The sequence below is a fragment of the Dermacentor silvarum genome, chromosome 11 (assembly GCF_013339745.2).
Source record: "Dermacentor silvarum isolate Dsil-2018 chromosome 11, BIME_Dsil_1.4, whole genome shotgun sequence".
Classification (NCBI taxonomy): Eukaryota; Metazoa; Arthropoda; class Arachnida; order Ixodida; family Ixodidae; genus Dermacentor; species Dermacentor silvarum.
The window spans coordinates 89,415,169-89,442,024 of NC_051164.1; the positions used below are offsets into that span (position 1 = coordinate 89,415,169).

Genomic DNA, 26,856 nt, shown 5'->3' on the forward strand with positions numbered 1-26,856 from the left:
TTACTAGCAACTAACGTACCTATGTTTGCCAGGAATAATGCTGCAAAAAGCGTACGGAGTGATTTGGTGCGAAGTGTGAATGACTGACTGACCTGTGAGACGCTGCTCTGAGCAACGGTGGTCTGGGCCCGAGAGGGCAGTGACGTTTACGACGTCGTCTGCTGGAGCGCAACTGGCGCAGCACTCCGCAATAACGTCCGCTTAAAAACTCCGCTTAAAATTTCAGGACTGTTATTACACCCTTAAAGCATGTAATCATCAAGGCTATGCCATAATTGCTTGAATATCCTAGGCTGAAGTACTGCTCAACAAGACACACTCCGTTACATACTTATTTTGAGCGCCGATTTCACAACAAGCTGGGCAGCCTCACGTAGTCCGTTATGTGGCTTTCTTCAGATTAAGAAAAACGCTGGGACGCATAGTTGAAGCCCAGTTCTGCGAAAGTCAAGAGCCGCGCCTTAATACGACAGCCGATTTCGCGTCAGTTGCCATTGTGTGAGCCACTGGAGTTTTTGTTAGTTTACAGTGCAATTAACTTTCGCACGATAACTCGTTATTATTATCAAAGGCTTTGATCGGGCGACAACCGAAAAAGAATATAATCATAATTTAATCTGTGAGATTCTCGCAAATTTAAAGTTGGCGACAGTATACCTATCTGGTTATGCCCTGGTAACGGTGCCCCCCTCCCCCGCCTTTTCCTGAAATTTCCGTGTTAGTATGCGGCCTTCCCAGCCCCTCCCTCGCCCCCGTAAAAAAAAATTCTGGCTACGTCACTGCTTGCACATGCCAGCCTTTCCTGCCCTGCGGGTGAAAGCGCGTTTCTTTCCTTTCTTGTTTTTTTTTTTTTTTTCTATCCAGAGTTTTGGAAGTGGAATGGGTTGCAGAATATTTACCATATCGTTTGCATTTTCTTTCGCACTCTGCACTGTGCAAGTTTAATATACAAACGTTTTATTAAAGCACAGTTTGAAAATAACTTACGTGCTTCGCTTGCTCTGCACCTGACGGCATGGCCTCTGTCATTTAGACTACAAAAAGTGTGATACTTACCACTAACGTCTTGTTTTCAAGCTGTGTTGCAACACAAACGATCGGGCAGTTTAGGCAAAATTCAGTTAGCATCACTTGGAGAAGCCATACAGTATAAATACCGTGAAGCCCCGCTATTATAACGAATCAATAACAGACGCGCAAATTTATACCTTCGTTATATCCAATATTCGTTGTAAGCATATATTCGTTTCGTTCGCCAGAGGAGCCTGAACCGACAGCTGGGTAGATATTTTTACATTCTAATAGAGCATGTTCCATCATTTCCCTATAGTTTCACCGCAGCAAGCACATGCTTCTTCTTCCTTGGTGTACCTCGCTTTATAACTAAGCGTTAGAAGGCATCCTGATGAGTGAAACAACTTTATTGAAACCAGCAGATTGAGGCCTGGGCCTAGGCCGCACCAGGAGCGGTAGAGAGACCCTGTCTCCCAGCCGCCTCTCAAGCTCGCTGGATGGCCCATAATTGATCTTGCAGATCTGAGCTGATCAGCGCGGCTTTCCACTGCGCCCCAAGCTGTTCTGAGGAGACTGTATTTTTTATCTTGTACGTGTGCACAATCCCATAGATTATGTTCTAGGGTGGCTTGTTCTATCCTACATAATTTACACAAGTCATCTGGGTACAGTTCGGGGTAGATACGATGTAGGTGCACCGGGTTGGGGAAGGTTCTGGTTTGAAGTCACTTCCAGTCAACCACCTGAGATCTGTCTAATTTGGAGCTAGGAGGTGGGAAGCTGCACCTCAACTTTTGGTTGACGTGGCATCCTGATGCTTCAAAAAGTAAACAGTTTCCCTTTGAGTCATCATAAATTGTTTTTTTCCCGATTTCGCTTTTACCTCTTAGGTATATAGTTACTCGAATAGCCGGTTTGTTCTCCATTGCTGTCACCCAGGAGATTGTCTCAGCCTTTCTGACTTTGTATTAAGACATTTTTTTGTTGCCATGTTGCTTACTATACCGGTCTTGGACACTGCCTATTAAAATGTAGGGCAAGAATGCTTCAGGACGTTTGCAGAGTTACCTAGCAAATCGCATGCCAAAAGTGATTCTTTCCTCTTGCATCCATTTTCTATTCATGTACCCGCTTTCATTCTTCGCACCCTCTACTTATTCATATTCCAATTTCCTTAGCATTTGATCGTGGGACAAGCTTATTTATTCAAATCTTTACAGATGTCTTCACATCATTTTGAGACTGAAGAAACTTTAAAACTGCTTGTGCAATTAGATAGCACAATTCTAATCCTTGAACTGAATAGCTTGAAGAGGCGGACATTACTTTGACAATAAATTGAAACACATTGTTTCAGACTACCTTAATTACTTCACGGCGTATATTGCAATTTACAAATTGTAGTCGGTCAATTTGCAAGGCATATCCACTTGGAACGAATTTTAAGAATGACACGTGCAGTTTCAAGATACGCGCCATCAAACTTGAGGTAAATATTCACCGCTGTTAAACTCATTTTTTACCACCATTTAAATTTATGCATTGAAGCACAAAAGTACTAACAGGACCGCCAATGTATTTTGTAGCACACTTTGTAAATGAACATTCCGAAATTGGTGTCATCCTGCACGAGAACTTGTTCAAAGTGGATATGCCTTGCAATCTTACCAGCTACAATTCATAAAGTGCAATACATCACGTAAAGTAGTTAGAGCTTATTTGGTGAAGCTTTAATAATCAGCAGATAATGCATTTTTATTTCTCGTGCGGGTGAGGTCCACCTTTTCAAGTACCTAATTGAGCTATTTTATTAAATGTTATGCGTATTTAAAAATCATATGTGGTACTTGACTGCAGCATGCTCGTTGTCTGCAGTCTGTATAAAAGCATTATTAGGGAGCGCGGAGGAATGGAGAGCAGGCGCAACACCCATTTCCAGCAACAGGGACCTCTAGACATTCTGTCCCCATGAGATGTTTCCGGCTCCGCGATCACTTGGCGCATGCAGCCCGCAAATGCATGGCTTTTGAGACCTGTACGGTGCGCCCTTTTAACATTCAGTCTGAGAGAATAAGAATACAGTGGTGATGGCAGTTGCTATAGTATTGTGCTTAATATCAATAGGGTTGTACCGAGGCGTTACTGTCAACATTTGGGCTCCTCAGAGGATGAGATATTCTTCACCTGTCATTGGTCGACTTGTTCCTTCACCCAATCCTGAACAGATACAGTTGAACATTAACATACATATAACGAACTTCAATAACGAAATATTTAACTTTTCATACCTAGCTCTTGTCGTTAGAAAACACCATGTATTTAGAACCTCAATATAACGAAGTGTGTTTGTATGCGATTTCAATATAACAAAATTTCACTGCCGCCGCAAAGGAATGCCGAGACAATAAATGGAAACTTCCGCGTAGACAGATGGTCAAATGATTAAATTACAGGTGGCTGCTTGCAAATGCACCTCTCCAATCACGCGCTGCGCGACAATAGCGACCGCCGAAGTGGAGCCGCATCATGTTCCGTACAAAATCAAAGTGCAATAAGATACTATCGTGCCCCGCCCACTGTGTGCTTTAGGTGCGAGTGAAAGCGTGCGAGGGTCAAAAAAGATGGTGGCTTCACGAGTGCCGCCTTCCTGCGCAAGCAAAGGGTAGTTCGATCCCCAGGAGAGGATTGAACTCGCGGTAACGCGATCAAGCGCACACGTGGGAAGGGAGGGGTTAGTTGGCACATGTCTCGATCGTGGCTGCGCGTGGCTGTAAGTGCGGCTGAGCACATGCACAGCCGCGCACCCTGCTTTAGAGGTAATCTGCCGCGTGTGAAAAGAGTGGGCGTGCCGAGACTCTGTGGCATCATAAGTAAGCTGTCTTCCTGCGCGTTTAGAAATTGGAGGTTGCTTAACCTTGAGCTTCAGTGACCCGTTGGAGCGAGAGGCAGACGAAGTATTCGCTCTCCGCTGCCAGCGCTTTTCATAATAGCATCGTCCCAGTGTGGGCGACGCTATCAGCCGCGGGGGCAGAGTGTATGTGAAATTTCGATATAACAAAGCTAATTGCCGATTTTACTGACTTCGTTATACTGTATCGAGGTTTAACTGTACCTTGCAACTTCAAACCAGGTGCGGTTGCGACAGTGAACTGCCAAAAAGCCGCCACTAGCCAATGTTGCACTGCCTAAAAGTGTTTTCAATCTTCCTGTTCATAGCAGTCAAGTTTCAGTCAAACCAAATGCATAATTTTTGAATAAGGAAATGTCAGGTGTCAACTGTCCAAGTTCCACCTGTTAACTCTGCAATAAATGTTCCTTGCCAAAACATTCATAGATGATATACACACAGCTCAGATGCATAGAAATGCAAATTAATGTGCGACTCAAATAAAAAGATAATTACAACCTTTATTTGTCCATACAAGCTGTGCCTTGCATCAAAGATCAAAGGTATCATCATGGAATTATGGGTTACAATCGGATGTCATAGAAAAAAAAACAATCAAAGGAGGATACCAATGCATATCCCAACTCTTCCAGCATAAAAGATGACGCGTTTCTTGCTATTACATCCGTGTGTATAAAAATTTTACGCTTCAATGTCGTTCGTTTCTTTTTCCTAATTAAACGGCAATAATCTTGGAATAAATCTGCACTGTGTGCTCTGGTAAATTATGGAAAATATTACACAATAACCCTCATACCAAACAAAGAAAAAAAAAGTATTAAAACATGTGCTCATTAAAAAAAAGAAATCAGAATAAATAAAAAAAAAAACACCTCCACATTGGTTTAGCAGTAATGCATTAATGTGTAACACATTCTCATACCGTCTCCTCCACAAAGTGCAGAAAAGTAAAACACCCACAAAGAAATTTTTATCCTTATATTACTTACGAAAACATCAGGCCCCAATTGCCCTTCCCTTCCCCCCTTTTTTTTTCTGTGGTCAATAAATTCACATTTTTTTTTTCCTTCGTTTAAAACCATTATGGCACCTGCGGTGGAGTTCAACAGGGTAAATTTAATTCTCTGGGAATAGCAAAACACAAATCCCAACAAGCAAAGTGATTCCATAATGGTCAACGAAGGAATGCAATAATTGTGTGACCCTCCTCAGAAAACCCTGTGCACTGCGATTTCATCGCTCTGTTCACAGTAACAAAATGGTTCACTTATTGACACAACAATCTTGCATTTTGTTCGCGGGCAGGCAGTATGAAAAAGAATAAAGATAATAATTAAAAAAAAACAAGCTATGAAAGAGCAACTGTCCTCTTCTGTGGAGGCTAAGGGGTGTGGGAGTGAGGCATATGTACACTGGAATCTATCCCTACATATTCCCAGCTTCAGCAGGCATTTCACACGATCCCATCGCGTACGATGATCTATCTTCCACGATGGAGCCAACAACGCAAAATGCACGCAACACCACAGCTCCCATGCTTTCCTTCCCAACATACTCTACGAGACTTCAACATGCTCCTCGTCCAAGGCCACTATAGTTTGCTGTACACCGCTTGCACGGCACATGCGACAACACAAATTCAGTCTCTCCGACACAACGTGCGGACGTTCCGAGGCGGCGAGATACCGTGTACGGGAGTCGCGACGGCAATGCTTTGCCATCGCTGCAACACGAAGACAGTTTTGTTTGGAGGCTCGCGGGAGTACTTTGCTCAGCTTTGTAGTGAAAAATGTTCATTAAAATAACCGTCGCTACAATGTTAACGCAGGGTAAATTAAAGGTGGGATGAGGGAAAAAAAAAGTAATAATGTGGCTGATAAACTGACGTTAAGGAAACGAATAACAAAACCGAGCTAGAAAGGAAGGGAAGGCGAGAGAGGCAGTGAAGCACACGGACGGTCTTCGCCAACGTCAGAAGTTGCCCCACGTCGCTAGGTCTCGTGGGCGATGGCTTGACCGTTGGTAGTGACCTCGCTGCTGTTGAATTCCTGAAAGGAAGACATGAGATACAGACGTCAGGAAGGTGATCAAAATAAACAAATGTTCCAACTTAACATCTTGAAAGGGAGAAATTGTACTCTCGAGAGTACTCTCCGGTGTATGACAATTTCTCCCTGCCAAGAATCTTCCGCCGCCTCGCAGATTTCCATAGAAATCAATTGCCAAACTTTACATCTGTGTGTGGCCTTGACCCTCAAGGCTTTTCTGTGTAGCGCAACTGGCACATGGACATGCAGCAAGAACCAGACACACGCACAGCACCAACTTCCAACAATTTATTATGCGTGCATCAATGATATATTTATTATTTATTATACATATACCTTACAGGTTCCAGGGTCTGGAACATTGCATGAGGGGGGGGGGGGGGGGGTTGTTACAGCAATAAACAAACGCAAGTAAATGGTACAAGGCATAGTAAAATTAATTACTTTTGAATAGGAAAAATGTATCCTAAGTAGGTACTGTAATAATAGTGACTGTTTGGTTTGTTTTGCCATTGGCGCTCCTTTCTTAATAAACACTGCAGATGGACATGTGTCTGTGATGTAAGTGCGGGATGTTTCAGTGTCGTTCTTTCCTGGAAATCAATGGCTGTTGGAAGCTAGCGTTTTGCGTGTCTTGTACTTACTCTGTTTCCATGTATTACTAGTTGCGCTACACCGAAAAGCCTTCAAGATGACGTAGCAACAAGCCAGAATCTCAACAGTGATTCTCCTTGACCAGCCATGAAATTCTGGCCCATCCCAGTAACAAGAACTGGCCCAGTACGGACTTTTCCATCGGCAGAGGGAATGCCTCCCTTCTGGACTGTTACTGAGTACAAAGCGCATGTAATGTTACGTCCGCTGTGCTTTTGAAAGGGGGCTTGTGCAGAGTTCACAACAGTCCACAGGGCAATACACAAAGGAGCACTAGCCGGAAAGGTCCTCAGCAGAAAAGCAAAGCAATCAAGTTGAAATGAAAGCACAAATATGTATACAGCTCTTGAATATTTTAATAATGTCACAGGAGCATCGATCGGCAGTCGAGCATGCCTGTGAAAGTAGCGAGGGTAGATGCATGCATGTGGACCGTTCTGGCAGCAGAGCATTGTCTGCTAGGCTATCCTAATGAATACGGCACAGCCCCTGCTGCATATTAGCACATCTATCGTTTCCAAACACGTATTGTAACCACACTGTGCGTGTCGAAGCACGTATGAGCATTTCTGCATGCATTGGAAGTGGATAAGCAGCAGGGGTAACGTGGAGCTTACCGGAATAGCCGAGCACACAATGCTTAGACAAGAGCACGCTCTTTAGACGTGCAGCTGCCGTCACTACTTGCGTAGCTGTATTCCGGGTGCCAATCGTCGTGTCGGTCGACGCTACCACAAGATTATTAACCATTTGGAGAGCTGTACATCCCACTTTTGAGAATTGTAGTGAGTCTGACATTCTTTTGCTGTGACAAGTCTGGTTCTGCAGGCGTCTGCAAGTGTGACACGAGACTCGAGAACACGTGTGGTTGATATCAATTACACTAAGTTCATAGTTTTGTATTTTGAGTTGGTGAAATGCCAATAACAGCTTTCATAACAAAAGAAGCAGGTCAAGGAAATGCTCATCATATCAAAACAAGGTAGTATTGCAGCTAACAGCCATTGCAGTAAAACATACCATTAGGGTAGTTAATGTTGCTATTCCTGTTTGTTTTCATGTTTTTCAGGTGACTGTTCCTGTTATTGTACATTTTTCTTTTTTTTTGATAACGTGAATATACTGTCCGTCTCTTCTTTAGGTAGCCAGCCAGAAGTACCCGGTAAACGAAATGCACTGAACTGACTTGAATTGAATTTAACAAGCAAGGGTACCTTGAGCGTGGTTGCTACCGCAGCTTTTCCATTTGCAGTTGCAAGCGGCAGGCGCTGATAATGTCGCCGATGCATGCTGTCCACTGATGCCAGGTACCATGTGCCCGGAAAGAGGTCGTCCAGCGTACCGACCGGTGTGTATGGTGCTGCACAGATTTGGGACATGCATGTTTGGATTATGCCACAAGACAGTCTGGCGATTAAAATGTTAAGATTCTCCAATATCCGTTAAAATGAGAAACCAACAACAGTCCGAAAAGGATGAAATAATAATATGTTCTCTCATCATTTTCATGAAGAAGTTGTGCTGTAATGGTTGGATTATGATCATGATCATGAAATAGCCTATTCAATCCAAGCCACCTACGTTATAGGCATTTATTTTGTTATAGGAATGCTAAAGGCCAAGTCGGTACATTCTGAGTACTCCAAAGCCTCAGCCTTACTAAGAGCAGCTCTTTCATAAGCTACAAAATGACATAAAAGTAGGACAGGTTTGAAACCTGTATTATGTAAATTATGTACCCATGACGTGACATACCCTGTTCATAACTGTCAAATTTCTTGTATTTTCATTACTGGTTGATATTATGGTTTTCTTGTGATACATTCTTGGAAAATGCAAATAATATACATGGTGGGTAGGCTATGTGGTGTGAATAAAGTACGATGGCAGATAGCATTCAAGAGAGTATTGCCCTAGGCTAACGGTCTCGCATAACGCAGCACCAACATTCTGAGTAGTTTACCTCACAGGACTCAAGTGCAAAATACCATTTGATTTTGTTTACTACTGTATATACAGTCAACCCTCGTTATAACGAAACTATACATAACGAAATACTGGATATAATGAAGTAAGTGAAGATCCCCTTGAAATCCTCAAATATTCATATATATTGCAGCACATGTAATAATGGACATAACGAAGTAATGGATACAACGAAGTCATTCTGGCTCCCCCTTCAACTTCGTTATAACGAGGTTTACTAGTCAATTATAACCAATTTAACCAAAGCGAAATTATGTTGCAGTTGGCATTTAATGACATGTAAATGTTGCCTAGATATTCACTAGAGCCAGGCATAAAAATATGTTTCAGCTACCTTGATGGTGTGTCTCCTCCCGGAGTTTCATGATGAGGGCAAACTCCTGTGGGTCAACCTTGCGGCGCTGGGCAAGCCGCGCACGCAGGTCGACCAGGCTAGCGTGCATCCCGTGCAACGGGGAGTCTGGCCCCACGTTGTTTGTCACGCAGAGGCTGAACAGGGTGGCTGCCAAGCCGGAACCGTACGAGAACATCCCAATGCGCTTGCCTGCCAACTGGGATACTGGGAAGCTGTATCGAGCAAGGAGAACAAGAATGACAACCATCAACCTAACCTGTGAAGTATAAAACAGCTAGCTACAGAAATCATCACAGTAATGCAAGAAGAAAGCGGCATTTGACGCCGATTACAGTTAAACCTCAATTTAGCAAAGTCAATGAGACGCCAGAATTTTTCTGTAAAACGAAAACGCTTAAAACACTCATGTGATTGAGCACATCTCGCATTCCTTCATAGGAGTGGCAAACCTTTCTAACAGGTCAATGACTCAATGGTGATGATCACCTGAACTGAAACCTGGCGCACATACTCACATTTCCACCCAATTTTGTCTATATCTTTGTTAAATCAGGCAATACGTTGTGTTCACTTTGTTGCCTAGAGATTTTAAATGCGTCAGGCTCTAAAATTTAACGGCTTTGGGTCTCACTGCCCTGGAGGCGGGACAAAGGTGGCTACACTAAGCTGTTCATGCTCAGCTTGAAGACCCCCCTGGTGGAATTTATTCCCAAGCACTATGCAAGAACAACTACCCTCTGGGACAAACTTGTGCTGCAGAAGAGAAGCCTCATCGGCGACTATTTTTCGAACACAGTGCGAAAATCCTGAAGCTGCAATCGATGTGAGGTAGACCATCAAAATTAGTGACGGGCCGACAGTAATGCGAGGATGCCTAGTCAGCTGCAGTGATTGCCAGCGTGCACCTCAACTGCCCAGTGCACATTGCTGATTGCCTGTGCCTAGTCCTGTGAGACAAATGCCTTAGACATCACCAGTTACGCAGGTGCTGTGGGATGTCACAAGTAACTAGCGGCCGTCCCCGAACAAAAATCCTCACAGTTCACATGCAGCTTTCGTCTTTGATGATCTGAAGATAGAATAAAGTGTGTTCTTTAGGTAAGTGCACTGAAGTATTTTAAAAAAAGTTTTTATTACCTCAAAGTCAGGGGTCGACCTATATTCAGCATCAACCTGTTTTGATTTTTACGGTAGCCAGTTTTATGGAGCGGCCTACGGATTGCTTACAGAGACATTAAGAGCTGAAGAACCTCTAGCAGCTGCCTCCTGTAAATGCCTAAACGTAGCGAAAAATGTTCAATGATGAAGCACCTAACTAGCTCCACCTGACACAAGCAACTCACCTCGCGAGGTAAGATGCGAGGCAGGAGTACAGAGAAGGTGTGTACATGTTGCCCACTTGGTTGGACACGAGGAGGCTTGGCTTAGTCTTCTCCTCGAACATCTGCTGGCTGAACTTCATGAAGGCCTTCTCAACATCCCGATCAAACACCGATTCCTCTAAATGTACAGAGCTGGAAGAGAGAGACGGGAAACAGTAAGCAACAGTCCCATCACACCTAAATTCACACTTCATAAGATTCTGCCTGGTAGAAAGGAATGCGGAGACCAGGCGCACTAAGTGTTTCCTTCTTTCTGTACCTCGGATGTCTCGAGCACTGGTTTACAATGAACGTGAACCAAATACTTAAGCGGTGTTTCCAGATGGGCTAGCTGTCTGTTAATCATTAGGAACACAGAAATCTGCCAAAGATAAAGAGAGGCACAAAGAAGACACACACAGTGTTGTGTGTAACAGATAACAAAAGAAAAAAAATGGCTCAAGACAGCACTCTGTGAGTCTACTTTGAACCTCTCTTCATCTGTCATATGCCTGTGATGTTCCCTAGTAAGAACAAATAGTAAACTGTCAGCCTTGAACAACTTTCACGGCGTTTTTACAACGTGCGACTGTGCTATGTGTTGCAAAACTCGCAACTGAATTTGAGTTGGATGAGAACATTTGTATACAACCTACAAGCAAACACCCATGTGACAGAAGAAGCTTTAGTTATCATGCAAGAAACATGCATCAAAAGCAATTGCATATCTCATAAAAACAAACCCTGCTGTGCTATTCACTCAGCACAAACGACATTTACCGGTGCTCAAGCAAGACACAGGTTCACAAGAAGATGGAGACAAATGGACTGACACTGGTCGAACGAAGAACGTCTCATACTGGAGTCAACAATTCAACAAGGGGACAACTGTATCCCGACAACCTCATCAGGGCAACAACTGCATCCTGACACGGACAAATAGCCTTGTTGAAATGTTGGCTCCAATCTGAGACGTCCCTTGTTCGAACACGGTTGACTGCCTATTGTTTCAGTGTAATAGATGGTTGGCCTATGCGCTTCTCACTCCTTGATGAAACTTTGTGCAATATGTGAATGAGCATTGGCCTATAAAGCATGTCATATGGCTATGATGCTGGATTCTCAGACCTTGCAACTGCCCACTTCATCATTAGACCGGTTCCACCATATTCAGAGCGCATGGGCAGCGGTCCTGTTGGCGCCATGATGGCAGTGATCATCCGTGAAACTTGGGTTCAAGGCAAAGTTGAAGGGAAAGGTCGAAGACAAATTTATTGTGAATGTTTCCGGTGAGTTTCAGGGGGAAGTTGGGCTTGCATCTGCACAACCTCGCTCCCATTGTAGAATTTTTAATTTTCACCTCCTTGCCTTTTGATCTCAAAGGTACGTGGGTTTGTCATGGTACAAACACAACTGGCTTCTTACCATGGTTGCCCTTCAGTCTGCTAAGAACTACCATTGCTGGCATGCTTTGCAACAGCGGTGGTGTAGTAAAACGCGTCGTGAAATCGGTCCATTGTCCCATATGCATATCAGCTATATGGCTAACACTGCCGCATTGTTTTCTGGCCATAGGCTGCTAATTTTGAGAGGCTGTTAATCAGTATTCAACAGTCTTCTTCTGAACACAACATCTGCAGTTTGAAAAGTGTTCTCACCTGAAGCCAGCTAGGCTGGCATACTTGGGAGATGTCGAGTCCTGCAGAAAATCGTTGAGCACAAGCCTGGCCAGGCTCTTTTGCACGAGTTTCCCGTACGGAGCATGAAAAAGCATGGCGTCCAGGTCGTCCAAGGTCACTGGCCTGTCCTGGCGCTCTGCAGCAAGAGAGCAGAGGTGCGCAAGTGTGTGGCTTCACAAGTTTAAAAGGGAATGCTAAAACTGCATTCCAGACCATTAAACCTCCTTGCCTTCTTGCAGTCAAGTGAAAAGTACCTTGCCACACTTATTCGAAGAACACTTTACAATAAATTAAATTGTGGGATTTAACGTCCAGAAATAGCAGTGTAGTTTATAAGGAACATCGTTGTGGAGGGTCACTCTGACCAGCTGGCATTCTTTAATGTGCACCGAAAGCACGGTAAACGAGGTCGCATTCCGCTGCCATCGGAATGCGACCACCGCGACTGGGACTTGAACCCGTGGCCTTGTGTTCAGCAGCGCAACGCTGAGGCCACTGTGCCACCATGGCAGCCATTTTTAAATTCACTTCTTCTGCAGTAATCACCTTTTGGATATCGAAAGTTGTTTCATATGAGTGCCCCTTCTGCATCTAGATGTAAGGCAGTGTATTAGGTAACACTGCCATCACGCAGGAAAATTTAATGTTAAATGCAAGACTTTTTCCTCTAGATAACAAGTTTCAGGTTTGTTACATACAAACATTTATCACAGGATGCCTTGTGATCTAGGAGGTCGCAAGGTTAAAAAATTGTAAGCAAGAGTTCCTAACGTGAAGCAGATTTCTTAAAAGTGCCTGTGTACTGCGCTCTCTATGTATACAAATAATGTTAACTACAAGAAGCACTACAAGAAAAAAAAGAGTGCTAGCACACAAACAGAAAACACGGCAATATGGCTAAACCTGGAAAACATGGCTAAACCACTACCATATCACACTAACCTTCAGAGTTTCGAGTATGCAAACAAACTGTTCATTTGTTAACTTATGTTCTGTTTGTGCTTTTAATAAACAACATTTCACATCGTGCAATGTAATTACAGAAACTTGTTAACGATATGAATGCCCGGATGCGAACATTGTTTTGTATTAATTCTGAAGATGGCTGTTCATTATTTGAAAATATTCAATATTTGATATGCTTCTGACCCTATTTGATTCGTATTCATTTCAGTCTCAAAATTCACTAGCATCTTGTAGCAACAATAGACAAAATGGGTGCAAAAAGGTGTCATCATCATAATCCACTTACGATGAATATACAATAAAGCTTCGGAAAGAAAACTGAAAAATCGGCACTAACCTCCAGCACGAACAGCTCTCGCCTTTTTGCAGAAGCCAGCATAGCATTTGTCCAGGGCTCTGCTGTAGCACTCAACAGAGAGCTTGCCATCAACGCGCGGGTATTCTGACATGAGGTCTGGCTTGTAGAAGTCATATACATGGCTCATGTAGGACGACCTCACACCTGCGCACAAGAGAACTTTCATGGTTGGCATCGCAACACTTGTGTCCTCGGATTAACTTTCCAGTGACACCCACTGTCATGGCAAATGGAAGGACTCTCGTGGCAAACTCACCTCTCTCCAGGACGAGAGCGGCATTGGGTCCGACAAGCATGGCCACTGCGCCAGCGCCACCTGTGGGCCTGGCTGGGCCTGTGGCATACACGGCAATGTCGGCAGCTACCACAATGGCATAGCGTCCTGCGCAGTACCAGAGGAACATAGATTTTACTCTGCACTTCATAGGATCCACAAATGAGGAGGTTCAAAAATCGAAGTGGCACAAGAATTTTCAGCTAGGCTTTTCATAAATTTATTCGCACTGTTTGTCAAACTCAACTTTATAACAGCAAAAATGTGAATGCCGACTGAAGAGCGCCACACCGGTGTTAACTAAGGACTTTGCAAATGACAATAGGCCACCAGAGGCACCGCTACGACTCCCATCATAGCGACATTACCTATACCCCAGGTGCCCTTGTACTTCTATGGTGTCTGACTCGGTGTGTTGGACTCTCAGAAATATTGCTTTCCCAATACTCCGGAAGACTCCAGCTCGAGTCCTCCAGAATCTCCCTCCATCTCGCCACCTACAGACGTTCACGTATCCCACCTTAAACCTTACCGGTCACCAACACCGTAGCAAGCACCATGATGGTGCTTCAGCAGCCAGGGGTCATGCCTCAGTACTATTCCTCAAGAGGTGCATCGATGAAGACACTTTTTGATCTGGCACACGCTCTCGACCATGAGATCCGGCGCTTCAACTTGTAAATATATTGTAAATACATTTTCCTGTTGTGTCTGCCTCCCCAAAACAATATTATCTTCTCTTTTATATCTTGTATTATATATTGGATAATCTTGTCCCTGTACATGGAGATGCTGCTTTCAGCATCTGACCATGGTGATTAAACAGAAAAATGGATTTTCATGTTCTTAAATTGCCAGTTGTTAACAAGAACCGACTTTAAAAGTGATTATGTCACAGAGCTGTTATTGGGTCTGAAGAGGATACATAGCTATGTGTCTCGTAATATCTTCATATTCCCATCACTATACACCTAGACATGAAAGAAACAGCAACCTCACACTTCTTGTGTGCATGAATGTATACAGTCAGCCGTTAATTGAATTTTCCGGTGCTAAGGTGTAGAATGACTTACCCATTGAAATAATACTTGCAACAAACTTATACGTAATAGGTATAAACTTATACATAATACGTAAGCACTAATTAAGATCAAGTTCTGGGGTTTCATGCGCCAAAACCAAGATTTGATTATGGGGCACGTTGTAGTGGGGGACAACAGACCATTTTAAGTACCTGAAGTTCTTTAACATGCACCTACATCCAAGTGCAAGAGCAGTTTTGCATTTCACCCCCATTGAAATGTGGCTACCACGTATGTAAGTACTACTTCCTCTCTAACTGAGCATTGTCCTTGCTTTTCCTTTTATACTTTATTACACAATTCATGCAGTTCTTTTACTTCAGTTAGTTATTTTCTTTTTTCTGATTATTATGCGGTTGCAAGAGTTGTACAAATTGTTCTAATTAGTTCTTATGTATAGCAATTGTCTGCATTCATTACTATTAACAGTTTGCACAGTACAGCCAGTCATTGTTTGCAGTGGACCAGTCACTAGCCAATTAGCATATCAGTCTAAATATCTCTAAATGATCTTTTCCGAATCATGCAATAAAGTTTACTTAACTTGAATGATTGATTGATATCACCATCTATTTTGTCACGGTAGCATACCAGAGACTTGGAAACCTGCAAAAAGCAGCGGCAGCTTACCATCCCAGGCACTGGACTCCACCCAGGAGGCCGCATTGAATAGAGCTGCAGTGCCACCGTAGCAGGCGTTGGTGGTGTCCACACCCTCAATGTCCGTGTTGCCCGCTTCCTCAAACAGCTGCATCAGCACCGTCTTGACACTTTTGGACTTGTCGACGAGCGTCTCGGTACCGACCTCGAGGCGGCCAATGCGACTGGGGGGTACACCTGTCCGCTCTAGAAGGCGGCTTGTCACGGTCAGGCAGAGCGAGTTAATGTCCTCGCGGTCAGAGCAGAACCCCATGCGGTCCTGACCGAGGCCCACAGTGTACTTGCCGGTCGAGACGCCGTCGTACGCCTCGAGCTCGGTCTGGTCCACGTAGAGGTACGGGAAGTAGATCTCCATTGCGAGGATGCCGACATTCTCGGGCCAGCCGTGCGTCTGGTTCTGCTTAAAACTGGGCATTGTCTGCGCAGGAGTCAAAAACATTAGTAAACACGAGCAACAAGAAACAATAAAAATGACAATAGCATATCAAAATGAACAGAAGCTGTTGAAGAGGAAACGCTAAAAAGGGCACTACTTTCATTGACTGATTGATTGTGTTTAAAATGCCAAAGAAACACTGAGGCTATGAAGCACGCATTAGGAATCTCCAGAATAACTTTAACCACCTAAGTTTCAATGTGCCCCTAAATCTACAAACATGAGCATTTTTTAATTTTGCCCCCATTGAAATGTGGCCGCCGCAGCCGCGAGTTGAACTCCCAACCTCTAGCTTAGCAGCAGAATACTGTAGCCACTGAACCACTGCAACAGTAGAAGAACAACAAAACGAACATTGTCAAACTAACTAAACCTTGACTCTGTATCAAAATCTCACATGATGCTTTACACAGTTCACTCATAGCTGAGCCAATTCAGTAATTTGAAAAAAAAAAAAAAGGAAAGGGTTCGGGAAAGGATAATCTACTGATGAGACAAGTGGAAACATTGGTTTATATGTAATGCCAAGACTCAAATCAGGAAAAGCAAACAGGAATTCTAACTGAATGCACACATTCTGTTGCCTTCGAGGTATAACAATTCCACATGCCCATAGGTTAGAACAATAATGAATGACTGCCCCGTAACAACAACAACTACAACTAAAACAAAAAGGCACTAATTTTTGACCAACCATTTTTTTGTAAGGACAGGTGCTACCTAATAAAGAACCCTAAAAAGCTAGAAGGCTACTAGACGGCACAACAGAGCTAAGCACAAGGCAGCGAAATTACACTGAACTACTGCGTGCCGTTTTCCTCTAACAGCTGTTTAACTAGAGGAAGGAAAAACACAACCGAAGGCTTCGCGTGCCATCTGGCAGGTTGGCACGTGCTGCACAACAAATAAAGTTACGACTGACGTGAAATGTGACCGGCGCTGTGGGTGAAGGCTCAATTACATGTACTGCATGCCTTTCCTTCAAATGAAAGAATGGTTGAGCATCCAAGGAAAGCGATTCTCAGAACACTTTAAATAACTACTAAAGAGTGTTTCTACCGGTTCTCAAGTTACCTGTACAATAAAATCAATAAAAAGAGAGAGAGAGAAAGAAGAAGAGGATGAAGAGATGTCATAATGTTGGCTCTAGCCTGGCACTTAGAACTTGTTTACTCAGTGTTTATCGCACCAAGTCTCCCTCTGCACATGAACCCTTTGCCTTGCTTCTATTTTGGTGCTGTCAAGTTACGGTCAGCAACCCTACATCACGGGCCAGTTGTTTGATGTTAATCTTGATCGCCTCGACAGGGAAAAGGAGTAAAATAAAACAAATGAACGGAAAAACAAGCGCTATCTCCTTCCTTGTTGACATGTACTTTTTCAGTTCACTGCATTTTGCAAATGTTGAGCTTTAAATGCAAGTGAATGGACAGTGTTGTAACTGACTGCAAAAAAAGAAAGTGTCTGTATCAGCTGGCGGAAAGTGCAGTACATTGTCACACATCCCAACGGCTGAAACAGACACCACTTTCATAGCGTAAATTTCTGCAGTCATCCTGGTTCCGACCAGCAAAAAGTGAGTGTACAGGCAGACACACTAGCATTAAAGGGTGCCTACATGCAATGCCATGTCTCGGCTCCTGGCACTTACTTCGTTAGAAGGCAGGAGTATGCAGTTTGGCACGCCAACGCAGATCCCGCATTATTTTGTCCCCCCCCCTGTACTTCGAGTTTTGCACCTATGCATTTTAATACGCTTCTTAAAAATTGAACATAGGATAATTTAAATACAGTTGCTCATGTCGAAGTCAAAGCATGAGAAGTTAACTGCACTCCGAAACATCAAATCTGGTTTAAGAAGATGTTTCACTTTATGCCCATTGTGTTCCAATTTCCATGAAATGGGAAAGCACTCTCACCAGAATACAACTGAAACCATTTGAACGAAATAGGTTACATTTTAAAGAAAGTGCTAGATTTTATTGAATGTTGAGAACTGTTTTGTTTTCCTGTTCATATATATTTTTAGAAAAATCATTCAACATTTACAAAGTTTTAATAAAGTGGAGCATGAAGCTTACCATTCTAACTGCAATAAAACTAATAAATCTGAGGATTGATTTTATCAGGATGCCCGAAAAAGACAAAATTATTATATATCACTCTAGGGTTCTTGCTAGGGTTCTTGCAAAACGCGTGCAAGACAGAGTGACACTTTTGTGCTAACTGCAAATCAATACATTAGATCTGTCCTATTTAGATGCTCTATATGTCAGTTCCAAGAATCAAAATATCTGTCAGTTGCAGAGCTAAGTAGCTGTACATTCGATGCTTGAATAATAATTTTAATAATTTTTACTAATGCTCTGCAATCTTTAAAGAAAATTGAAGGAGTAAATAAAGGACATCTTGTCCCCACTTTCAAAAGAGGTTAATGTTTTCTTCCAAGAAATTTAATTAAAGCCAGTTCAGCATTTAATGTTAATGAGAACATTTCTGCATGTCAAATACACTTTGCATAGAAAGATGGAATTGCACCAAAGTAATCCATGCAGTGCAATATTCAGAAAAAAGTATAGTACATCCTCTATTTTAATTATAGGTCTGCATAGCTTTGAAAATTCTGGCTTCATGTATTCCCTGCATTTATAATGCCTTTATTAAAGTTTTCGTATACAACTGTATCGCAAGTTAGTTTTATGCGTAAATATGGCCGTGTTCATTATTCTCTTCCGTCTACTTGTCATCTATTTTTATTTACAGCTCTTTATTACATGTTTGGTCAGTATATTGAGCATGTTTATTTACTATGTATCCTCTACATTATAGAGGTATAGTCACTCCAAGATGCATACATGCGACGGGTGATATTGAACATTGAAATTCTAAAAGCAAGGTGTACATTTTTGTACGAATAGCGCTGTGCAGGTGACAGCAGCTCGGTCAAGCTGTGATGGAGCAGCTTTCTCTCCTGCCAGCAATTTTTACTGTACGTTGTACCGCATAAGGTGAACATAAATATTGATTGGTATATATTGTCTGTTCAGAATAAAGTATCTTTAATTCATAGAGGAAATGACGGGTATCATCTGTCCCATCAAAACCATGCATCTGATGTAGTGCATGATACTACTAGTGCTGCAGCTTTCATTAAAAAATGTGCAAATGTTTCTTAATCAACTGCTTTAGTTTGCCTAAAAGCCAGTCAACTGTTTGATTCCCACTAAGCTTCAATGGAAAGCGATGAAAGTCCTTCGTAAGGGTCGATACTGATTAGAGCACAGTTGCATGCAATAATCTGCCAGTTACAGTGTGGTCTTATCACAGTTGGCTAGTGTGCCAAGATTAAAAACCCTGATATGAAATGTAGGCAATGCAAATCCTGTTTGAACATGTGTAGTACAAATGACGCTGATAAGCAATACAAACATGGAAGAACTAAGATAAGAAGCTACAGTGTGATACTGCAGACAAAACTAAAATGATATAGATGCATGTGCATGACAGCTACATGCTGCTATCACTGTGGCAAGGCTGCTGTCGCCTTCGTGCTAGTCACCACTGCTTGAACTTGACTAATGTTTTGTGTCCCTACTGTAACAGCCTTCATTAATGAACACAAAACAACATTTTACCTCTTCTTTTTATTACCCTTAAAAATGTAAGTATTTATTTCACATCACCCTCCACTTAATACATACTGCAGAGAACAAAGTGGCGGCTTTCAACGTGTATTGTACTTCTTGCACAATAAACTGAAAAGGTTTAGGTTTGTCTAACACCAGGATAGCTGTGGAATGTGATAAGTAGCTTTCACAATAAATCAAACTCTGCTCTTGGATGTATGAATTCACCTACTGCTTTATTTGTCACAAGCCTACCGCAAAGAACCTCAGAAGAGTATTCAACTGAGCTCGTTGTTTCATAGATCAGCTAGCCGCATGTACAAACAAAACAAAACACTTGTATTAACTTGAAAATTAACTTGAAAGTTGCGAGTTAGTGCTAATGCATGGTAAAGGCAGTACTGCCAAAGCTATGAAGTCCAACAATGGATATATGAAAGCCCGGACATTCGTTAGACATGCCCAACCAAATTGACTGAAGTGAAGCAATTTCAACCTTATTTTCTTTCTTGCAGTACTCTTGTTAAGTGAAACTGAAAATGGATTTTCTCACTTGTTTTATATTCCAGCTAGCGATATACTGCTGGCCTGCAACTAAATGTAATAATCAAAGCAACATAACCCGCAGAGTAGTTCTTGGCGCTAGAATGAAATAACATACTTTTCCTCAATCTTTTTTATTTTATTCAGCTGCACCATGCACCTGCTGTTATTAAAATAAAGATACAAAAAGCAACTTCATAAAAGATCAGGTGAACTAAACACATTGCTAGTATGCATAACACAAAAGAAATACCTTATACCACCTCCTCGCTCACCAAACAGATGGCATATAATACTCTTTCTACAGATGCAATTACTGTACAAATGTAGAGTAGTACGCAACAAAAATGCTAGCTCTTTTAATATTACTGCAAGATTAAATGAATAAAGGGGAAATGTATAACCATTTATCACTGTCAGTATGAAAAGGAAATTAATTTGCCGGTAAAGCAGCATTGTACGTGCAATAGCCAGCAGCACGAAACTTCTCTTTAAAAGCAGGCTTGACTTCATTTAGCAAAACTGTCCGAAAGATGTGCTTACAAACTTAGCATGTCAGAGGTTGTAAAGACATAAATGAAGTATTAGGAAAATCTAATGCATTTTGTTTGTCAGGAACTTGTTTCAAATTGTGCTGGATAAAACCAGGAGGCACAGAAGACTTCCCGAACTTCATAACTAAACAGCTAAACCTTACAATTTGGCATTATCGGATTTCACTTTTGTGTGGTGGCCCCCGTAATGCAGGATGGTGGCCCCCGTAATGCAGGATGGTGGCCCCCGTAATGCAGGATGGTGGCCCCCAGTTTTGGCTAAGCGGTGGTGCAACAAATGACTGTTAAACTACATTACCTCATCTAGCATTACCAACGCATTAAACACAGAAGCAAGAATAGTTTGCAGTGAAAACATGTCCAACGTGTATTCTCTTTTGTAAATATGTATTATCGTATGGCTGTGGAACACATTGAAAAATGTGTTCGCCCTGTCATTATTTTAGCACAACACATGAAATGCTGCAGTAGCTCCTATTTTGATGCTCCACTATGTAAAGATCTTTGTTATGAACTAGCCCAGCATATATACACGTATTCTTCAGTGCCAGGTAAGTAAAAGTTCATGAACCACATGTTCTATGCTCACTCGTGTACTGCGGGCAATTCATGCGCATCTCCTGCGGTGCCCATTCGAATGAGGAAAACTAAGGTGGCTTACTTAAGTATTCGGAAAATTGCATGGGTTTTGGAATATCTACCTTCACTATTTGTATGCAAGTTGGCAGCTGCGGTCACTGCAATTGCATACGCGTGAACTGGACCGCAACAAATAAGGCGGGCAAACGAAAACGCAGCAACACGCGATTCTGGGACGCATGATCGACTCATATATACTGTGTCACACTGCAGTGCATGTTATCATAAAATTGGAAATAAACAGTCCAGGGTCAACTACCACGGCTAGCTTGAAAGTTGGCGCTGAAACATGCGCAGCCGTATCTATAAACTCCGCGGAACGAGCAATGTAGCGGAAGAAGTAAAATAAACTAATTCACTGTAAGGTCGGAATTGCAGCAGCAAGGCAAAGGCCGGAACGACTCGCAATGCGCTCACAGCTACACTCGATCGCCAGACGAGGGGTATCGGAAACGTGACGTAAGCACTACGTACCTTTTAGGACACGGTGATTAATGCGAGGAAATCACGTTATAACGTTGTCCGCACTTGCAACAACACAACATGACTGTATAACATATTCGCGCGAAGCACGGCCGGATCGAGCGACCTTTCCTTCGCGCGGTGCGTATTTTCTCCGCGTTTATCCTCCAAGATGACCTAAAAAGACAAAGGCCTCTGACACGCTCGAAGAAAGAAAAAAAATGTATATATAAAGAACACGGGCACGCACACACAAAAACCAGCTGCCCCTCCCTTAGCCATCCGTCTGCAAACCAAAGCTGAGCAAATGCGTTGATTGCAGCCCAGCGCGCAGCAGGGACGCGCCGGGCGAGTGACAAGAGCCGCTGCACGGCTGCGTCTCGCGGAAACGTAGAAAACGTGTGCGCAGTTACGTGTTAGCATGCGTCCGTAGGACGAACGAAGACGTATTCAATCACGCTCTCCTTTCCAGAGTGGCACGCAGTATTCCGCTCACGACGACGCCAAAGGATACAGGAATAGCGTAGTACCGTACTACACGCATCGGGCATTATTTAGGTTACGCGCGACCGTGACCCAGCTTTTCAAGTTCGAGGCCGCCGCCGCAAGACGCCCGGCTTTTTCCTTCGACAGCGCAGGCAGTGGCGTTACGCCCCGCCGTCGTCGCCTGGCTATGTAGTTTTCACCACTCCGTGCGTCCACAAGAAGTGACGCAACCGTTCTGGTGAAACATGCTGCTGCGAGATACCTGACGCGGCCGGCAGCGTAAAACAAAGCGTGCGCGCCAGCGGGGTGCGGAAAATTTTCGGGTCGTGCTAACGACCGGTCAAATGCCGCGAAGCTCTCTCGCACCTGGCCGTAAGATCAAAAAGGGCGAGCCCGGGAAACTAGCGGACTGCTGCATAGCGGAGAACGAAGCGCTCCGGAAAGTGCGAAGCGTTCAACAGTAAAACAAGCGCGTTTCGCTGTCATGCTTCCGTAACGAGCAATAAAAGATTAAAAAAAAGAAAGATGCATGATTCAGACGCGCGGCGCGGCCCGTGCACCTCCAACGGGACACACGGGTTCTTTCTTTTCTTCGTTTTGTTCATCGCCCAGCTCGCGTTTTCTCTTTTCGTTTTCCTCTTCTCTTCGTACAGACGAGGGTTCGAGCGTTTTGCAAGACGCTTTTGCTTACCTCGAGCTTCTGAGCATTTACCGACGATTCCGACACTGGTCCCCCGCTGCCGCCGCAGTCAGCGCTCGCAATTTACAAGGCACGCGAAAGTCCGCTCCGACACGAGCATTCCTCCAGTTCGGTCCCTTTTTTAACTTTGCCACTACACGTAGGAGACGGAAGAACGAAACCGGAAGTGCGGGTCAGACGCTCAGTGACGTTGCCAGATCAGAAGCTGTACATTCGGCGAATATTTGAAAAACTAGTTTATTCGGTTGCTTGACGCCAGCCCCCCCTGAAAGATAACACATGGCAAAACGCCAAACAGTTTGCTTTTTTATAATATTAAACATAAGACTTTTTAAAGATCTTACAAATGCACGCATAAAGAAAGTGCAAAAATTGAAACCGGAACCAAGAAGCGTGTTACATTACATGTAGTTTTATTAATGTGACCTCTCGATTTAGGCAGGACACGTCCAGATTTTACCACCGTGGTCCCGCTGTCCCATGGCTTAAGTGTGTCACGATGTTTTGTCCCACTTTGTTCTCTCTGAATCCCGAAATGCCTACCCTGTTATGGCCTCCGAGACTGCGCACCCTGGTAGGTTTTGCTGATCTCAGAGGCTATAACCCTGTGGGGCCGAATCGGCTGTTGGCTGTCTCGGGTGTGGTGGCGCCACATTCAAAAAGACTGGGGAGGCAGTCGGCAAAGCGTAACATTTCCGGTAGTGAGGCAAACAGCAATTGCGATTTTTATAAGTTTGGCGAGCGAACTGTTCCTTTGCGCTATTGCTGACGCAAACGCTATTCTTATCAATAACGCGAAGGCAAGCGAACGGTTCGCTTTCCGAGCGCTTATAAGATGCACCCCTCCTAGTACGCACGACCACTTGCGGCTCGCACGTTTGCTCGATCGATTCAGTAACTTAAAAAAAAAAATTATGGGGTTTTACGTGCCAAAACTACGATCTGATTATGAGGCGCGCCGTAGTGGGGGACACCGAAAAATTGGGAATAGCTGGGGTTCGTTAACATGCACCTTCATCTAAGTACACGGGTGTTTTTCACATTTCGCCCCCATCGAAATGCGGCCGCCGTGACCGGGATTTCGATCCAGTTACAATAAACGTTTTGATGGACTGATTAACGAGCCGTAGAAGCCAAAGAACTTCATGTCGTCCTGCACGTAGAATGACGTCGAAACTCGAGTGCAAATTGCTGAATAGCCTGAAAAAGAGTTTCCGGTCATACAATCAAAACATATCAAAACATATAATAAATGCACAATCTCGTATTTTTATCTCCAACTGACCCCCCCCCCCCCCGCGCGCGCTTTGGCGTCCACGGAATCTGGTCACACTTAGGTTTACACCCCTTTTGATTGAGCGGCCGTGTAACTGATAACTGCTCCTCTTTGAGCTTGTCTATAACGCAAATTACAACTTTGCAAGATAACGCAGGAGCATGCAGTAAAAGGCTTAAGAAGGGAGTGGGGGGGGGGGGGGGGGTGCATAATTTGTGAGACTAGCCTGGCGGGATGAAACGTCTCTTTTTACAATGCAGGATGGCAATCCTTTGCATGGGCTAGTTTCGTTACATGAGAAGGACGAAGAGTTTTCCTATTTTCTGCTTGCTGGCGATTCGGATGATATTGTGTCCAGCGGCCATGAAATGCGCGTAAGAATGCGCGCGTCGTCTGCTCGTAGCACGCGGTGAGATATACGTTCATTTGGGCAGTACTGGACCGTCATTTACACACATTCTTGCTCAAAGAGAGCATCTATGACCGAAAAATTGTCGGCATAGACTTTGCTTTCGCCAGTATACCCGCGAAGTAATGCTAGCGCCGAGGGGAAGTTCAATGAAATTATGTTCGACCTAGGTATAGTGCATTTCGATGTATCCCTTTCCGTATGCAATGTACGTATAATGTAATCAGGAACAAGATGGTCCTGTATTTCTTCGGCCGGCGAAAGATAACAAAAACGCGTCAAGCATCACTGTGTGCAACCTGCGCTGAAGCTTTCCGCGATTGACCGCAGTAGGGTGCCTCGATGCCCAGCGGCGCTGGGCATCGCCGCTGGGCATCGAGGCGCCCTAGACCGCAGCGCCGCAACACACAGCCTAGCGAGCGGAGAAAGCAAAACTGGAGGGACGCGATTCAGATCTAGGTTGATACTTTCGATCGCTTATCACTAGGTAAAAAAGAGTGCCCGAGAGGCGCAAATGTTATACTACGCTAACCGTGCAAGGATGATAACGCGCATGGTCGCGCTCGAACACGGCAGAACAACCCGACGGATGGCAAGCGTGACCTTCAAGCTTGGGAAAGCTTGGTGTGCAGCCGTAAATCGAGTGAAGATGCGCTGGTGCGTCGCTTTGTTTTAGAAATTTTCCTTCATTTCATTGCCACCCTAGCGGCTGCTGTTGGCGACACTGTTGTGAATAAATGGAACAGTTTTACAGTGCCAACTTGCCAATGCAGGGTGCCTATGTACGCTCGTCAGCGCTAAGCCAACGACAACATGGCAAACGCACAAAATCCCGAAGAAAGAACTTCGCTCCTCAAACCCACCTTTGCTACTCCGCCGAGTTCTCCCCCAGGTATCCTCCGGCGTACTCGAGGTTTTCACGCACGTCAAAACAGTCGAGAAACGCAGCGCACACAAGCACACGGCCGAACGGGTCGCTCGTAGCAGTGGCAACGACCCGTGTACGCAAAACCTCGCGCACAAACGTTCCGACGAAGTATAAGCACGACTACGACACGCGACTTCGAGTGACGACGGCGTATCCGAGCCAGGCGTCAGCGAGCCTGGACCACGCTATAACCAGCTTCCTCCCCGACCAAATACGCGAAACTCGAAGCAGGCGCGTCTCTTTATTTTCCCCACAGCTCCGGACAACGTTTTAAGTCGGCGACAAAGCGCAAAGCAAAGAAGAGATTAAAAAAAAAAAAAAAAGAAAGGAGGCAGCAATGGTAGGCCCTCGACACCACTGCTGGCTATCACCCCCACCCCCGGCCCTTTCACTTCAAGGCCACGAGCCCGTGAGTGAGGGGAGGAAGACGGTGACGCTGCTCGGAAAATTAAAACAAAAGGTTCACGCCGCGCGCCGCGACCACGTTCTTTCCTTGTGTACTGAGCGTGGCGCTTGCGTATAAATAAATATAGAATGAAGGCAATCAATTCCAGGCGCCCCCCCGAAAGCGAACAAAAACAATCGGATGTGCGGTACCCGTAGTCCTCCAGCGAGGAGCACTTCTGCGCGCGAAACACTCTGCGATATGCGTCACCATGAACGTCAGAACAGTGCACACAATGTTATGCGCACACGCTCGCGTTGTTCTCCTCGGGATCATTTCTTTCTTTTCAGGGAAGAGGAATTTCGGTTCGCTGCACCTTGTTTTCTCCGTGTAAAGATTGTGTACGTCCCAGATCTTGAACCGAGCACCAAACGTGAACGCCATATATGATATACTGCACGAAGCTATCGATTTTGAAATAACCGCGCGTCATAATAAGCAAGACGTCACATATATGCTCTACCGCAGATGCCATTGATTCGATCTTCAGTGCGTCCCTCGATCCCTTTTCTTTTTTTGTCTTATCTACCCATTGCGAGTTTGAAAGCAGAAAATGGTTGCAGCGTGACGCACACGTAGATTACTTCGATTATGCGGAAGACAGCAAAAAAAAAAAAAAAAAAAAAAAAAAAAAAAAAAGACCAGCTACATTTACATAAGCGCGCGTTTGCTCTTACGTAAATCGACAAAGCCTTCCAGGCCCGCCACCGCAGAGCCATCTTTTCTCGTCTCCATTGAGCAATGCTTCATGTCGCTCGCTTTCTGCTTTTTTTTTTTTTTCTTGCTCAACGTCACGTGCAAATCGGACTGTCCAAGCGGAGACGAAACTTGTGTTAAAAAAAAATGTAATGTGCGCCGGAATGTACGCAGTTCTAATCAAAAGAAAGTGAAGTCAACAATGCGTGCGTAAAACGTTGTTCTACTGCGCTCTGACACACAAAGAAATGTACTCACCGTAGATCCACTGCAGCGCACCTTTATGAACGAGCACTCACGTTGTACGAGTA

The 26,856-nt window shown here is 44.1% G+C and overlaps 1 protein-coding gene across 4 annotated transcripts; it reads right to left on the bottom strand.

The window, feature by feature from the left end:
- Nucleotides 1-4,402: 4,402 nt before the first annotated feature.
- On the bottom strand, nucleotides 4,403-25,449 carry LOC119433459 (hydroxymethylglutaryl-CoA synthase 1). 4 transcript variants are annotated; one of them, XM_037700671.2, is made up of 9 exons: nucleotides 25,340-25,449; nucleotides 15,316-15,763; nucleotides 13,586-13,711; nucleotides 13,309-13,473; nucleotides 11,985-12,141; nucleotides 10,309-10,479; nucleotides 8,945-9,177; nucleotides 7,839-7,984; nucleotides 4,403-5,970 (listed from the first exon to the last, which is right to left on the bottom strand). In XM_037700671.2, exons 2-9 carry the CDS (start codon nucleotides 15,758-15,760, stop codon nucleotides 5,914-5,916), a joined length of 1,500 nt encoding a protein of 499 aa, XP_037556599.1. In that variant the 5' UTR covers nucleotides 15,761-15,763; nucleotides 25,340-25,449; the 3' UTR covers nucleotides 4,403-5,913. The 4 variants fall into 4 exon arrangements, with proteins under 4 accessions (XP_037556599.1, XP_037556596.1, XP_037556600.1 ...); XM_037700668.2 differs by lacking the exon at nucleotides 25,340-25,449 and adding an exon at nucleotides 22,783-22,941; XM_037700672.2 differs by lacking the exon at nucleotides 25,340-25,449 and adding an exon at nucleotides 21,856-22,310.
- Between the last annotated feature and the right edge of the window lie 1,407 nt (nucleotides 25,450-26,856).

Bases quoted from the DNA above. Each gene is read 5' to 3' on its own strand.
- LOC119433459 (XM_037700671.2), bottom strand. From the start codon at position 15,760: ATGCCCAGTTTTAAGCAGAACCAGACGCACGGCTGGCCCGAGAATGTC. The intron at 10,480-11,984 runs GTGAGAACACTT...TCTCTCTTCCAG, and splicing joins GCCAGCCTAGCTGGCTTCAG to CTCTGTACATTTAGAGGAAT. The intron at 7,985-8,944 runs GTAGCTGAAACA...AAATCTGTGCAG, and splicing joins GGAGGAGACACACCATCAAG to CACCATACACACCGGTCGGT.